We start from the raw sequence: 16,045 nt of genomic DNA, 5'->3' as shown, positions 1-16,045 counted from the left end.
TATTTACGTCCTGCGCCGGCTCACGCGCCGCGCTCACGCGCCGCGATCCCGCATCATATCGCGTCGGTCCCGGCGCTCATCAACGGCCGGGACCCGCGGCTAATACCACACATCGCCGATCGCGGCGATGTGCGGTATTAACCCTTTAGAAGCGGCGGTCAAAGCTGACCGCCGCTTCTAAAGTGAAAGTGACCCGGCTGCTCAGTCGGGGCTGTACGGGACCGCCGCGGTGAAATCGCGGCGTCCCGAACAGCTAACAGGACACCGGGAGAGCCCTTACCTGCCTCCTAGGTGTCCGATCGGCGAATGACTGCTCCGTGCCTGAGATCCAGGCAGGAGCAGTCAAGCGCCGATAACACTGATCACAGGCGTGTTAATACACGCCTGTGATCATGATGAGAGATCAGTGTGTGCAGTGTTATAGGTCCCTATGGGATAACAATGATCAGTATAAGAGATCAATGTGTGCAGTGTTATTGGTCCCTATGGGATAACAATGATCAGTATAAGAGATCAGTGGGTGCAGTGTTATAGGTCCCTATGGGACCTATAACACTGCAAAAAAAAAGTTTAAAAAAGTGTTAATAAAGGTCATTTAACCCATTCCCTAATAAGAGATCAGTGTGTGCAGTGTTATAGGTCCCTATGGGATAACAATGATCAGTATAAGAGATCAATGTGTGCAGTGTTATTGGTCCCTATGGGATAACAATGATCAGTATAAGAGATCAGTGGGTGCAGTGTTATAGGTCCCTATGGGACCTATAACACTGCAAAAAAAAAAGTTTAAAAAAGTGTTAATAAAGGTCATTTAACCCATTCCCTAATAAAAGTTTGAATCACCCCCCTTTTCCCATAAAAAAAATAAAACAGTGTAAAAAAAAAAAAAAAAAACATATGTGGTATCGCCGCGTGCGTAAATGTCCGAACTATAAAAATATATCATTAATTAAACCACACGGTCAATGGCGTACGCGCAAAAAAATTCCAAATTCAAAAAATGCGCATTTTTGGTCACTTTTTATACCATTAAAAAATGAATAAAAAGTGATCAAAAAGTCCGATCAAAACAAAAATCATACCGATAAAAACTTCAGATCACAGCGCAAAAAATGAGTCTGCATACTGCCCTGTAAGGGGAAAAATAAAAAAGTTATAGGGGTCAGAACATGACATTTTTAAAGGTATAAATTTTCCTGCATGTAGTTATAATTTTTTCCAGAAGTACGACAAAATCAAACCTATATAAGTAGGGGATCATTTTAACCGTATAGGCCTGCAGAATAATGATAAGGTATAATTTTTAACGAAATATGCACTGCGTAGAAACGGAAGCCCCCAAAAATTACAAAATGGCGTTTTTTTCTTCGATTTTGTCGTCAATGATCTTTTTTTCCGTTTCGCCGTGCATTTTTGGGTAAAATGACTAATGTCACTGCAAAGTAGAATTGACGAGGCAAAAAAATATGGATTTTTAGGTGGAAAATTGAAAGGGTTATGATTTTTAAAAGGTAAAGAGGAAAAAACGAAAGTGCAAAAACTGAAAAATCCTGAGTCCTTAAGGGGGTTAAAGAGAAATAGGAAGAGGAAGTAGGTAGATCAGGTCACTAAAGTAGCGTTCCGTCCACAGTGGCGTTGCGACCCGGCTGCGGGGGGTGCGGCCCGCATCGGGTGACACCAACCTAATGGGGTGACACCAAGATGCTCCGCAGCACCCACCCCCCCCTCCCCAGCTACACTGACACCCCCCATCTGTGCCCGACCGGCCTCCCATCCGTCAGCACCCCCCCCCGTGCTGTGTGTGCGGTGCGCCTGTCCGTCAGCAACCCCCCCCCTTTCACCTGCACTGTGCGCCCGTCCGTCATCACACCCCCCCTCATCTTCACCAGCACTGTGCCCGGCCTCCGCTCCCACGTCTGCGCCGGCCTGACATCACACCGCATGGCCGCGCAGGAGGACGTCAGTTACGTCACTCGCAGGGCGCCCGGTGAGAAGGAGCGCTGCGCTGGATGGGTAAGTGTGTGTATCTGTCTCTCTGTCTGTCTGTCTCTATCTATGTTTGTGTGTGTAACTCTGTGTGTGTGACTGTGTGTGTGTCTGTGTATATGACTCTGTGTGTGTGACTGTGTGACTCTGTGTGTGTGTGACTGTGTGTGTTTGTGTGACTCTCTGAGTGTGTGTGTGACTGTGTGACTCTGTGTGTGTGTTTGTGCGACTCTGTGTGTTTGTGTGACTCTGTGTGTGTGACTGTGTGACTGTGTGTGTGACTCTGTGTGTGTGTCTGTGAGTGTGTGTCTCTGACAGTGTGTGTGTTTGTGTGTGTGTCTCTCTGTGTTGTATGTGTTTTTTGTGTGTGTGTGTGGGGGGGGGGGGGGGGGGGGGGGGGGGGGTTGAACCAGCGATCTATTGTGGGGAGACTTTGACCCATTGTTGGGAACCTGCAAGGGAACCTGCGGCCTAATGTGGGGAAACTACTACCAAATGTGGGGAGTCTATGCTACCTAATGTGGGAAGTCTATGCTATCTTGTGTGGGGAGCCTATGCTACCTTATGTGGGGAGTCTATGCTACCTTATGTGGGTAATCTGTGCTACCGAATGTGGGGAATCTATGCTACCTAATGTGGGGTAACTGGTACCTACCTAATGTGGGGGAACTGGTACCAAATGTGGGGAATCTATGCTGCCTAATGTGGGGAAAATATGCTACCTAATGTGGGGAAACTGCTACCTACCTAATGTGGGATGTGGGGGAACTGCTGCCTACCTAATGCTCCCCCCTGGCAGTAGCACCCTCATCATCCACCAGCAACACCCCCCCCCCCCCCCAGCAGCACCTCCATCAGCAGATCCTGATGGTGGATGATGGCGGTGCTCCTGCCAGGAGGATGATCCTGCCGATGGATGATGGGGGTGATACTGCCAGGGGGGATGGCCAGTAGCACCCTCATCATCCTCCAGCAACACCCCCCCAGTAGTAGCACCCCCATCATCCACTAGCAACACCACCAATACCCCCCTCCCGTGGTAATAGCATCAGCTAACGGATGTTGAGGGGTGTTACTGCGGTTGTGGTATTATATTCAGAGGGTGCACTGTATGGCAACGTTATATTCAGAGGGCGCAGTTTGTGGTAGTATTATATTCAGAGGGCGCAGTTTGTGGTAGTATTATATTCAGAGGGCGCAGTGGGTGGTAGTATTATATTCAGAGGGCGCAGTTTGTGGTAGTATTATTAGAGATGAGCGAACTTACAGTAAATTCGATTCGTTACAAACTTCTCGGCTCGGCAGTTGATGACTTACCCTGCGTAAATTAGTTCAGCCTTCAGGTGCTCCGGTGGGCTGGAAAAGGTGGATACATTCCTAGGAAAGAGTCTCCTAGGACTGTATCCACATTTTCCAGCCCACGGGAGCACCTGAAAGCTGAACTAATTTATGCAGGAAAGTCATCAACTGCCGAGCCGAGAAGTTTGTGACGAGTTGAATTTACTGTAGTTTGCTCATCTCTAAGTATTATATTCAGAGGGTGCAGTGGGTGGTAGCATTATATTCAGAGGGTACAGTATGTGGCGGTATTATATTCAGGGGTACAGTATGTGGCAGATTTATATTCAGGGGTACAGTATGTGTTGGTATTATATTCAGAATGTACAGTGTGTGGTAGTATTATATTCAGTGGGTACAATATGTGGCAGATTTATGTTCAGAGGGTACAGTATGTGGCAGATTTATGTTCAGAAGGCACAGTGTGTGGTAGTATTATATTCAGAGGGCGCAGTGGGTGGTAGTATTATATTCAGAGGGTACAGTATGTGGTAGTATTATATTCAGTGGGTACAGTGTGTGGCGGTATTATATTCAGGGGTACAGTATGTGGCAGATTTATATTCAGAGTGTACAGTATGTGCTGGTATTATATTCAGAATGTACAGTGTGTGGTAGTAATATATTCAGTGGTTATGGTGTATGGAAGGTTTATAATAAAGAGTGTAGTGTATAGTAGTATTATATTTAGAGGATACAGTGTCTGTCAGGTTTATAATAATAATTGTTTTCATATAGAGGATGAGAATGATCTGACATAGTGAGGAGACGTCTGGGCGTCACATTCTATAGACAGAAGTTTTAGCTGGAACAAGTCCTGGCGGTATGTACCATCTGAATTAGATAAGGGAAGACTATAGAGAAGACGTCACCTGTAGTCACTGATATCATTGTGTATTCTCCTCACTATAGAGAAGACGTCACCTATAGTCACTGATATCATTGTGTATTCTCCTCACTATAGAGAAGACGTCACCTGTAGTCACTGATATCATTGTGTATTCTCCTCACTATAGAGAAGACGTCACCTGTAGTCACTGATATCATTGTGTATTCTCCTCACTATAGAGAAGACGTCACCTGTAATCACTGATATCATTGTGCATTCTCCTCACTATAGAGAAGACGTCATCTGTAGTCACTGATATCATTGTGTATTCCCCTCACTATAGAGAAGACGTCACCTGTAATCACTGATATCATTGTGTATTCTCCTCACTATAGAGAAGACGTCACCTGTAATCACTGATATCATTGTGTATTCTCCTCACTATAGAGAAGACGTCACCTGTAATCACTGATATCATTGTGTATTCTCCTCACTATAGAGAAGACGTCATCTGTAGTCACTGATATCATTGTGTATTCTCCTCACTATAGAGAAGACGTCACCTGTAGTCACTGATATCATTGTGTATTCTCCTCACTATAGAGAAGACGTCACCTGTAATCACTGATATCATTGTGTATTCTCCTCACTATAGAGAAGACGTCACCTGTAGTCACTGATATCATTGTGTATTCTCCTCTCTATGTCCTATCAGAGCTGTAGTCGCTTGTCAGTTCTACAGTTAGGCCAGTTCTACAACTCCCAGCATAACCTCACCACTGCTCAAAGGGGTACTCTACTGGAAAACATTTTTTTTTAATCAACTGGTGCTACAAAGTTAAACAGATTTGTAAATTACTTCTATTTAAAAATCTTAATCCTTCCAGTACTTATTAGCTGCTGTATAAGCGATTCACAGGAAGTTATTTTCTTTTTTAATTTCTTTTCTGTCTGACCACAGTGCTCTGTGCTGACACCTCTGTCCATGTGAAGAACTGTCCATAGTAGGAGCAAATCCCCATAGCAAACCTATCCTGCTCTGAACAGTTCCTGACATGGACAGAGGTGTCAGCAAATAGCACTGTGGTCAGACTGGAAAGAACTACACAACTTCCTGTGGAGCATACACCAGCTTATAAGTACTGTAAGTATTAAGATTTTAAATAGAAGTAATTTAAAAATCTGGCACCAGTTGATATAAAAGTAAATGTTTTCCAGTGGAGTACCCCTTTAAGTAATTCTGGGAGCTGTATATTTCAATAGTGAAAACTTCTTTAACACTTTCCTATTCTGTGGCAACTGGTATATCTGATTATTATACTGGAATTTCTCACAATGCGCTACAACAGTGGTGTCTGTCACAACAGGCTAAAAACTTACTGGGGGGAGGTATGGTGGTGACACCATTTTCTACCGCACCGGGTGACACCAACCCTAGCAACGCCACTGAGCACCAACATCCAACACAAAGAGATGTGCAGAGGCCCATTTTAATGATTAAAAGTCTGCAACACAGGTAAGGGAACAAAGATGATGACACGTTTCAGGCGTCAACCGCCCTTAGTCATATAACAAAAAGACTGAGAATCCCCAACCTATATACGGGAAATGATGCTGAGGAGGTGGAGCACACCTATGCCGAATCATTTAACCCTTGACATACCAAAGAATACAGACAATAGTGCGAATAAATATGAAAGGAGAAAAATAGACATATTATATAATCAATTAGAAAGTGTCCAGCGATATATATTGCAACATGAATAAATAGAAAGCATAATATCATAAAAGCCAGACAGAACTAATAAGAATGAAATATGGTGAAGAGAGGAAAAAAATTTTACCACTATATATATATATATATATATATATATATATATAGTGGTAGAATTTTGTTTTTTGTTTCCCTTTCTTGAGATATAATATATATAAGTTTCAGCTCCTCAATGGAGCTGAAACATCGCTTTTTTTGTTGGACATGAAGGAATAAATTCACAGCATTTTTCTACAATTTCTGGAGTGCTGCGCCATTTTCTTCTATTACATGGACTGTGATCTGGTCGGCGCGCTGGCACCACCCATCTCTGGTTGAGTAGTGCTGCATTGATTTTGATATATATATATATATATATATATATATATATATATATATATATATAAATATATATATCAAGAGGGAAATGGTTGACGGAAGTATTTCAGCATTGTACACAAATGGTAATCCGTATGTGTATAAATATGTACCGTATATACTCGAGTATAAGCCGAGTTTTTCAGCACGATTTTTCGTGCTGAAAACACCCCCCTCGGCTTATACTCGAGTGAACTCCCCCACCCGCAGTGGTCTTCAACCTGCGGACCTCCAGAGGTTTCAAAACTACAACTCCCAGCAAGCACGGGCAGCCATCGGCTGTCCGGGCTTGCTGGGAGTTGTAGTTTTGAAACCTCCGGAGGTACGCAGGTTGAACACCACTGCGGCCTTCGACATCATCCAGCCCCCTCTCACCCCCCTTTAGTTCTGAGTACTAACCTCCGCTCGGCGCTGGTCCGGTCCTGCAGGGCTGTCCGGAGAGGAGGTGGTCCGGTGGCATAGTGGTTCCGGGCTGCTATCTTCACCGGGGAGGCCTCTTCTAAGCGCTTCGGGCCCGGCCTCAGAATAGTCACGTTGCCTTGACAACGACGCAACGCCTCTATTCCGGGCCGGAAGCGCGGAGAAGAGGCGCCCCCGGTGAAGATAGCAGCCCGGAACCACTATGCCACCGGACCACCTCCTCTCCGGACAGCCCTGCAGGACCGGACCAGCGCCGAGCGGAGGTGAGTACTCAGAACTAAAGAGGGTGAGAGGGGGCTGGATGATGTCGAAGGCCGCAGTGGTCTTCAACCTGCGGACCTCCGGAGGTTTCAAAACTACAACTCCCAGCAAGCCCGGACAGCCGATGGCTGCCCGGGCTTGCTGGGAGTTGTAGTTTTGAAACCTCTGGAGGTCCGCAGGTTGAAGACCACTGAGGGCGAATGATGATAAGAGGATGATGAAGGGGGGGGGTGTGGGATGATGACAAGAGGATGATGAAGGGGGGTGGGTGGGATGATGAAGAGGGGATGTGTGGGATGATGACAAGGGGATGATGAAGGGGGGATGTGTGGGATGATGACAAGGGGATGATGAAGGGGGGATGTGTGGGATGATGACAAGGGGATGATGAAGGGGGGATGTGTGGGATGATAAGGGGATGATGAAGGGGGGATGTGTGGGATGATAAGGGGATGATGAAGGGGGGATGTGTGGGATGATGAAAAGGGGATGATGATGAGGATGTTAATGACAGGTCTGGATGATGACAGGGGGGGATGATGTATTTCCCACCCTAGGCTTATACTCGAGTCAATAACTTTTCCTGGGATTTTGGGTTGAAATTAGGGGTCTCGGCTTATACTCGGGTCGGCTTATACTCGAGTATATACGGTAGATACGGCAATAAAAGGAAGGATGTATTGTACAAAAAAATTATATGAAAAAATAAGCACTGAATAATGTAGTAGGACGTCAAGTCTTTTATTTAAACCTGTTGGAATTCAGGTAGCAAGGGTCATGATCCAAAATACTTCATGTGACAATGATTTCTGTTTAAAATCGCCACCCCTCTAGTGGCTGAATGGCACAGCCTGGAGTTTGCGGCAGCATGAGGAGAACATATAGTGGCTGAATGACACAGCCTTGAGTTGGCGACCGCATTAGGAGAACATATAGTGGTTGAATGACACAGCCTGGAGTTGGTGGCAGCATATAAAGGCTGAATAACATAGTAACATAGTTTGTAAGGTTGAAAAAAGACCAGAGTCCATCAAGTTCAGCCTATAACCCTACTGAGTCCCTACCGAATAACACAGCCAGGAGTTTGCGGCAGCATGAGGAGAACAGATAGTGGCTGAATGACACAGCTTGGAGGTGGCAGCAGCATGAGGGGAACATATGGTGGAAGTATGAGACAGCCTGGAGGTGGCAGAAGCAGCATCAGGAGTCCTGAAAGTGACCCGGTGACAGAATGGTGCAGTGGGTGGCAATACCAGTACCCGAAGGTTGGTGAAAAAAGGAAAACTTGGCATCAGATGTGTGGCATCAGGCAGGTGGCAGGATCAGAATAGTAGCTGAGGCAGGTAAGCAGAAGAAAACGGTCTCTTTTGTAAAAGTGTTAGTGTGCACAGGAAAGTATTGTTTTTTGCACACCTTTCCTTTCGTTTGATTTAAAATAAAATTGGGGTCCAAATATTTTATCCTAAGCATATTATGAAAAGTAAAGTTTTACATAATGCATATCGCATTATGTAAAACTTTACTTTTCATAATATGCTTAGGATAAAATATTTGGACCCGAATTTTATTTTAAATCAAACGAAAGGAAAGGTGTGCAAAAAACACAACTTGCCACCTACACCACAAAGTATTGATGTGATGCAGTGAACTCTAAAAGGGAAGGGAACAACGTATGGTCCATTGTAACCGGTGGGGATAAAAACTTCCCCTGTAAGGCCCTACTCTCGCATTATTTATTCCCTTCTTGGCAAGTGCTACTCGCCCTACAAAGAGCGGCCCCACACAGGAACCTCTCCCTATTTCCACTTACAAACACTGCCATTTCCCAGGGTTTTTAGGTGGAAATAGGGATTGGTTCCTGTGTGAGGCCGCCCTTTTCCTCGAAAAGGTGGAAGGGAACAACATATTGTCCATTGTAGCAGATGGGGGGTAAAAACTTCCCCTGTAAGGCCCTACTCCCGCCCTATAAATTCCCTTCTTGGTGACCCCACACAGGAAACTCTCTCTATTTCAACCTAAAAACCCTGGGAAATGGCAGTGTTTGTAGGGGGAAATAGGGAGAGGGTCCTGTGTGGGGCTGCCCTTTTTAGGGCGAGTAACACTTGCCAAGAAGGGAATTAATGCGAGAGTAGGGCCTTACAGGGGAAGTTATTACCCCCAGCGGTTACAATGGACCATACGTAGTTCCCTTTCACCTTTTAGAGGTTGTTGCATCACATCAATACTTGGTGGTGGAGGTGGCACATGTTTTTTTTGCACACCTTTTCTTTTGTTTAATTTAAAAACAAATTTGAGTACATATATTTTATCCTAGGAATAATATTAACCCCTTAACGACGCAGAACGTAAATGTACGTCCTGGTGAGCTGGTACTTAATGCACCAGGATGCACCAGGACGTACATTTACGTCCTATGCATAACCGATGCTCCGATGCTCGCGTCGTGCGCGGCAGGTCCCGGCTGCCCGTAATGGCGGACATCCGCGATCACATGGATGTCCACCATTAACCCCTCAGATGCCGTGATCAATACAGATCATGGCATTTGCAGCATTGCGGACACTAAAATGAATGATCAGATTGCCCGCAGCGCTGCCGCGGAGATCCGATCATGCAGCATGGCAGCCGGAGGTCCCCTCACCTGCCTCCGCTGCCTTCCACGGGTCTTCTGCTCTGGTCTGCGATCGAGCAGACCAGAGCAGAAGATCACCGATAATACTGAAATGTGAAAACCCCCTCCCTCAATAAAAACGTAAATTGTCCCATTTTCCCTATTTCACCCCAAAAAAGTGTAAACTTTTTTTTCTATATACATATTTGGAATTGCCGCGTGTGTAAATATCCCAAATATTAAAATAAAATGTTAATGATACCGTACAGTGAACGGCGTGAACGTAAAAAAAAAAAAAAAGTCCAAAATAGCTGCTTTTTAATAACATTTTATTCCAAAAAAATGTATAAAAAAAAGTATTAAAAGTTTTATTTAAGCAAATATGGTATCAATAAAAATTACAGATCGGGGGCATGGCCTGGTGCGCTCGGGATGAGCCGCATGGACTGAGAGCTCCCGTCTTGACCGCTGCATTAAGGGCTCCTGTTACTCCTAGCGCTCCGGGTCCCCGCTCCTCCCCGGAGCGCTCACGGCGTCTTTCTCCCTGCAGCGCCCCGGTCAGTCCCGCTGACCGGGAGCGCTGTACTGTCATGGCCGTCGGGGATGCGATTCGCACAGCGGGACGCGCCCGCTCGCGAATCGCATCCCAGGTCACTTACCCGTCCCGGTCCCCTGCTGTCTTGTGCTGGCGCGCGCGGCTCCGCTCTCTAGGGCGCGCGCGCGCCGGCTCTCTGAGACTTAAAGGGCCAGTGCACCAATGATTGGTGCCTGGCCCAATTAGCTTAATTGGCTTCCATCTGCTCCCTGGCTATATCTGATCTCCTCCCATGCACTCCCTTGCCGGATCTTGTTGCCTTGTGCCAGTGAAAGCGTTTAGTGTGTCCAAAGCCTGTGTACCTGAACTTCTGCTATCCATCCTGACTACGAACCTTGCCGCCTGCCCCCGACCTTCTGCTACGTCTGACCTTGCCTCTGCCTAGTCCTTCTGTCCCACGCCTTCTCAGCAGTCAGCGAGGTAGAGCCGTTGCTAGTGGATACGACCTGGTTGCTACTGCCGCAGCAAGACCATCCCGCTTTGCGGCGGGCTCTGGAGAACACCAGTAGCCTCTTAGAACCGGTCCACTAGCACGGTCCACGCCAATCCCTCGCTGACACAGAGGATCCACTACCTGGAAGCCGAATCGTGACAGTAGATCCGGCCATGGATCCCGCTGAGGTGCCGCTGCCAAGTCTCGCTGACCTTACCACGGTGGTCGCTCAGCAGTCGCAGCAAATTGCCCAACAAGGACAGCAGCTGTCGCAGTTGACCGCCACGTTACAGCAACTTCTGCCTCTGCTACAGCAGCAACCATCTCCTCCGCCAGCTCCTGCACCTCCTCCGCAGCGAGTGGCCGCTCCTAGCCTCCGCTTGTCCCTGCCGGACAAATTTGATGGGGACTCTAAACTCTGCCGTGGATTTTTGTCTCAGTGTTCCCTGCATATGGAGATGTTGTCGGACTTGTTTCCTTCAGAACGGTCTAAGGTGGCGTTCGTAGTAAGCCTTCTTTCAGGAAAGGCCTTGTCTTGGGCCACACCGCTCTGGGACCGCAATGATCCTGCCACAGCCACAGTCCAGGCCTTCTTCGCTGAACTCCGGAGTGTCTTCGAGGAGCCAGCCCGAGCTTCTTCTGCCGAGACTGCCCTGTTGAACCTGGTCCAGGGTAATTCTTCAGTGGGCGAGTACGCCATCCAATTTCGTACTCTTGCTTCCGAGTTATCATGGAATAACGAGGCTCTCTGCGCGACCTTTAAAAAAGGCCTATCCAGTCGCATCAAGGATGTGCTGGCCGCACGAGAGATTCCTGCCAACCTGCAAGAACTCATCCATTTAGCTACCCGCATTGACATGCGTTTTTCTGAGCGACACCAAGAGCTCCGCCAGGAAAAAGACTTAGATCTCTGGGCACCTCTCCCACAGTATCCGTTGCAATCTACGCCTGGGCCTCCCGCCGAGGAGGCCATGCAAGTGGATAGGTCTCGCCTGACCCAGGAAGAGAGGAATCGCCGTAGGGAAGAAAATCTCTGTCTTTACTGTGCCAGTACCGAGCATTTCTTGGTGGATTGCCCTATCCGTCCTCCACGTCTGGGAAACGCACGCACGCACCCAGCTCACGTCGGTGTGGCGTCTCTTGGTTCCAAGTCTGCTCCTCCACGTCTCACGGTGCCCGTGCGGATTTCTCCTTCAGCCAACTCCTCCCTCTCAGCCGTGGCCTGCTTGGACTCCGGTGCCTCTGGAAATTTTATTTTGGAGTCGTTTGTTAATAAATTCCGCATCCCGGTGACCCGTCTTGTCAAGCCGCTCTACATTTCCGCGGTCAATGGAGTCAGACTGGATTGCACCGTGCGTTACCGCACAGAACCCCTCCTGATGTGTATTGGACCCCACCACGAAAGGATTGAGCTCTTCGTTCTCCCCAACTGTACCTCTGAGGTCCTCCTCGGTCTGCCGTGGCTCCGGCTTCATTCTCCCACCCTTGATTGGACCACCGGGGAGATCAAGAACTGGGACTCTGCCTGCCTTAGGAAGTGCCTCTCCCCCCCTCCCAGTCCCGTCAGGCAAGCCTCTGTGCCTCCTCATGGCTCCCGTCCTTGTGTCACCCTGCCCCGTGCCAAGCTTCACCCTCTGCCCTCCCTCCCCATTCCTACTCCTGCTGCTCTGCCTGCCGTTGAGGAAACCCTCCATTCTTTCCCGGTGTCCTCATCCCAGGGGAGGCAGTTACCGGACAAAAAAAAGGGGAGACCTAAGGGGGGGGTACTGTTACGCCTAGCGCTCCGGGTCCCCGCTCCTCCCCGGAGCGCTCACGGCGTCTTTCTCCCTGCAGCGCCCCGGTCAGTCCCGCTGACCGGGAGCGCTGTACTGTCATGGCCGTCGGGGATGCGATTCGCACAGCGGGACGCGCCCGCTCGCGAATCGCATCCCAGGTCACTTACCCGTCCCGGTCCCCTGCTGTCTTGTGCTGGCGCGCGCGGCTCCGCTTTCTAGGGCGCGCGCGCGCCGGCTCTCTGAGACTTAAAGGGCCAGTGCACCAATGATTGGTGCCTGGCCCAATTAGCTTAATTGGCTTCCATCTGCTCCCTGGCTATATCTGATCTCCTCCCTTGCACTCCCTTGCCGGATCTTGTTGCCTTGTGCCAGTGAAAGCGTTTAGTGTGTCCAAAGCCTATGTACCTGAACTTCTGCTATCCATCCTGACTACGAACCTTGCCGCCTGCCCCCGACCTTCTGCTACGTCTGACCTTGCCTCTGCCTAGTCCTTCTGTCCCACGCCTTCTCAGCAGTCAGCGAGGTAGAGCCGTTGCTAGTGGATACGACCTGGTTGCTACTGCCGCAGCAAGACCATCCCGCTTTGCGGCGGGCTCTGGTGAACACCAGTAGCCTCTTAGAACCGGTCCACTAGCACGGTCCACGCCAATCCCTCGCTGACACAGAGGATCCACTACCTGGAAGCCGAATCGTGACAGCTCCTTTATCTGTTATGGGAGGCAGACATCGACGGAAGCCCCTTAAGCCGCAAGCCCAAGCACCCAGGGACGGCACCGGCTCGATTCTTGTCTTTCTGACCCAGTTGGCCCACCCTGGAGCCAACATGAGGCCTGCAACTTCCTCGCTGCCTCCACTTCAAAGATACGAGGCCACTATGGAGAGAGCGTGTCCTACCTCTTCAACCCTGGCACTCACCTCCGGTCACCAGCAGCACCCGAGCGGGACGAGATCGGCGCCGCCACCCGACTCCTCTTCTACCCCTGCGCTCGCAGAAACACAGCTGCTGCGGACCCTGCGCACAGAAGGAAGGAGCACAAGTGTGATGATGCTCCAGCCTGCATGTGGAGATGGGACTTCCTCCCGGGCCCCCGACATGAAACCTGGGAGTGGAGGTCCCTCCACACCGAACGCCAGCTGCTTCAGAGGTCAGCAACCCCTGTGGCTACCCCCCGGATGACAGAGGGCCCTGCAGGACTCTCCAGCAATGGTGGAGATGGATGCCTCTGACCACCCCTCCCCCAGGCTGCGACATTAACGGGTGAACTGCGGTCAACACAGCACCCCCCTCTGACTGCCCCATACTGTTCCTCACTCGGTTCCCATGAGCTCCAGAGACTCTGAGATATCACTCTCACACTCTCCTGCCACTGTAATCCCCAGGAGCTAAGCTGAGACTGTTACAATTGATACCCCCAGTTTCATGGTTCCTCATCACCAGCCTTCCTCATGCATGGAACCATCCCCTGGCCCACCTACTGTAGATGCCCTGTCCTGAGCAAACGCCATGGACACTACTAACCCACGCTCTGGCAGTGATGTTCATGACTCATCGGATGATAGTGACCTCCCTGATTACTGGGGTGCGAGTCCACCTGCCAAGAAGAACCTATTCAAGACACCTATTCAAGAAAATGTCAGATGCAAGCTGACCACTCTTCATCTGATGATACACTGACAGACTGTTTTGGAAGACATCAGAGGGCTTCAAAGTTCAGCAGCAATTTTCCAATTTTTCACAACATTTTCAAAATCGGATTTTTTTTTAGGGACCAGTTCAGTTTTAAAGTGGATTTGAAGGGCCTTCCTATTAGAAATACCCCATCTCTTCTGAGTATGGACATACCCCATGTGTGGACTCTGCTGGGGCAATACAATGCTCAGAAGAGAAGTCACATTTGGCTTTTAGAAAGCAAATTTTGATGAAATAGTTTTTTGGGGGCATGTACCATTTAGGAAGCCCCTATGGTGCCAGAACAGCAAAAAAAAAAAAAAAAAACATGGCATACTATATTGGAAACTACACCACTCAAGGCATGTAACATGAGGTAGAGTGAGCCTTTACACCCCACAGGTGTTTGACAATTTTCCACTAAAGTTGGACAAGAAAATGAAAAATTAGATTTTTTTTCACAAAAATGCTGGTGTTTTTTTTTTTCATTTTCACAAGGCGTAATAGGAGAAAAAACCCCCAAAAAAATTGTAACCCCATTACTAGTAAGGAAACATTCCATATCTGGATGTAAAGTACTCTGTGGGCAAACTACAATGCTCAGAAGAGGAGGAGCACCATTGAGCTTTTGGAGAGAGAATTTGGTTGGAATAGAAGTTGGGGGCCATGTGCGTTTACAACTCAGAGACCCGATTGACCCAGAATTGCTGCTAATCGCCGGTCTAATTTGACCGGCGATTTGCGGCGATCACCGACATGGAGGGGTCTCAGGACCCCCCCAATGGTTTGCATTTCAGCAGGCATCCCAGTCCAGATCCTGCCCGGTGAGCAGTGGGGACTGGAATTCCCACAGGCGTACAGGTAGGCCCTGGATCCTTAAACACCAGGGCGTTAGGCCATTTCTGCCTGCCCTGGGTCCTTAAGTGGTTAAGAGCATTCATTGTAAAGTTTTGGAGGTTTCATTTTATATGTTGTATTTAAATGTAATTTTGTTATTTACTTTTAAGGTATAATTTTTAGACATTGTTTCAAAAAGGTAAAAAAATGTGGCATAAGGCAAAGTACATTTTTTTACTTTTAACATTATACTTTTCCATTGTAGTGACATTTGTCCCTGTGAGAGCCTGAGAGTCTCTGGCTACAAGATTTCACAGGGACATTTAAACATATGTTGCCATGGCTCATTGTGACAGTGCCCATTTTAATATACTTTAACATTGATTCAAGGACTTATACCAGAAAAATAATAGTAATATTCAGTTTTCTGTCGTTACAGCAATACTACTACTTGTTCTAAATGGAGTTGAACAATCTGACTACAGTCACAGAGTTTTTCTTGTTAGGATTTAGAGTCAGCCAAGATTTAAGAATTTCAATGTTCTTAATTTTCTTTGTGATTTACTGTGGGACAATATGTGGGAATCTCCTGATCATCACCCTGGTGTCCACCAGCAAGAACCTCCACACCCCAATGTACTTCTTCATCTCACACCTGTCCATTAGTGACATTGTGGTTACCACTGACATTGTCCCCAACATGCTCCACATCCTACTAAATAATGGGGGAACCATGACTTTTACTGACTGTATTGCTCAGCTTTACTTTCTATGTGCTTCTGAAGCATTTGAATGTTTCCTCCTCGCTGTGATGTCTTATGACAGATATGTGGCCATCTGTAATCCTCTCCGTTACACGTTTATCATAACAAGTGCCTCATGTGTAATATTGGCAGCCATCTGTTGGTCGTTGGGATTTTCTGTTGTTTTAATTTATATCATTATGATATCAAAACTATTTTTTTGTGGACCCAATATCATTGACCATTTATTCTGTGACATTGGTCCATTACTAGGAATTGCCTGTTCTGATACTTTCCTTGTACAATTGGATATTTACATTATAGGTTTTATAGTTGTCTTCATTCCTACCAAAATCATTGTAGTGTCCTACACTTATATTGTTTTGCAGTTTTAAAGATCAAATCTAGTACTGGTAG

The 16,045-nt window shown here is 47.7% G+C and overlaps 1 protein-coding gene across 1 annotated transcript; it reads left to right on the top strand.

Moving 5' to 3' along the window:
• The first annotated feature begins 15,345 nt into the window (after positions 1-15,345).
• On the top strand, positions 15,346-16,023 carry LOC130367172 (olfactory receptor 6F1-like). The gene has a single exon (XM_056569576.1). It carries the CDS (start codon positions 15,346-15,348, stop codon positions 16,021-16,023), a length of 678 nt encoding a protein of 225 aa, XP_056425551.1.
• The last annotated feature ends 22 nt before the right edge of the window (positions 16,024-16,045 follow it).

The sequence above is a fragment of the Hyla sarda genome, chromosome 4, assembly GCF_029499605.1.
Source record: "Hyla sarda isolate aHylSar1 chromosome 4, aHylSar1.hap1, whole genome shotgun sequence".
NCBI lineage: Eukaryota > Metazoa > Chordata > Amphibia > Anura > Hylidae > Hyla > Hyla sarda.
Note: the sequence above shows the minus strand (reverse complement) of the source record. Positions and strands in the feature narration are given on the sequence as shown.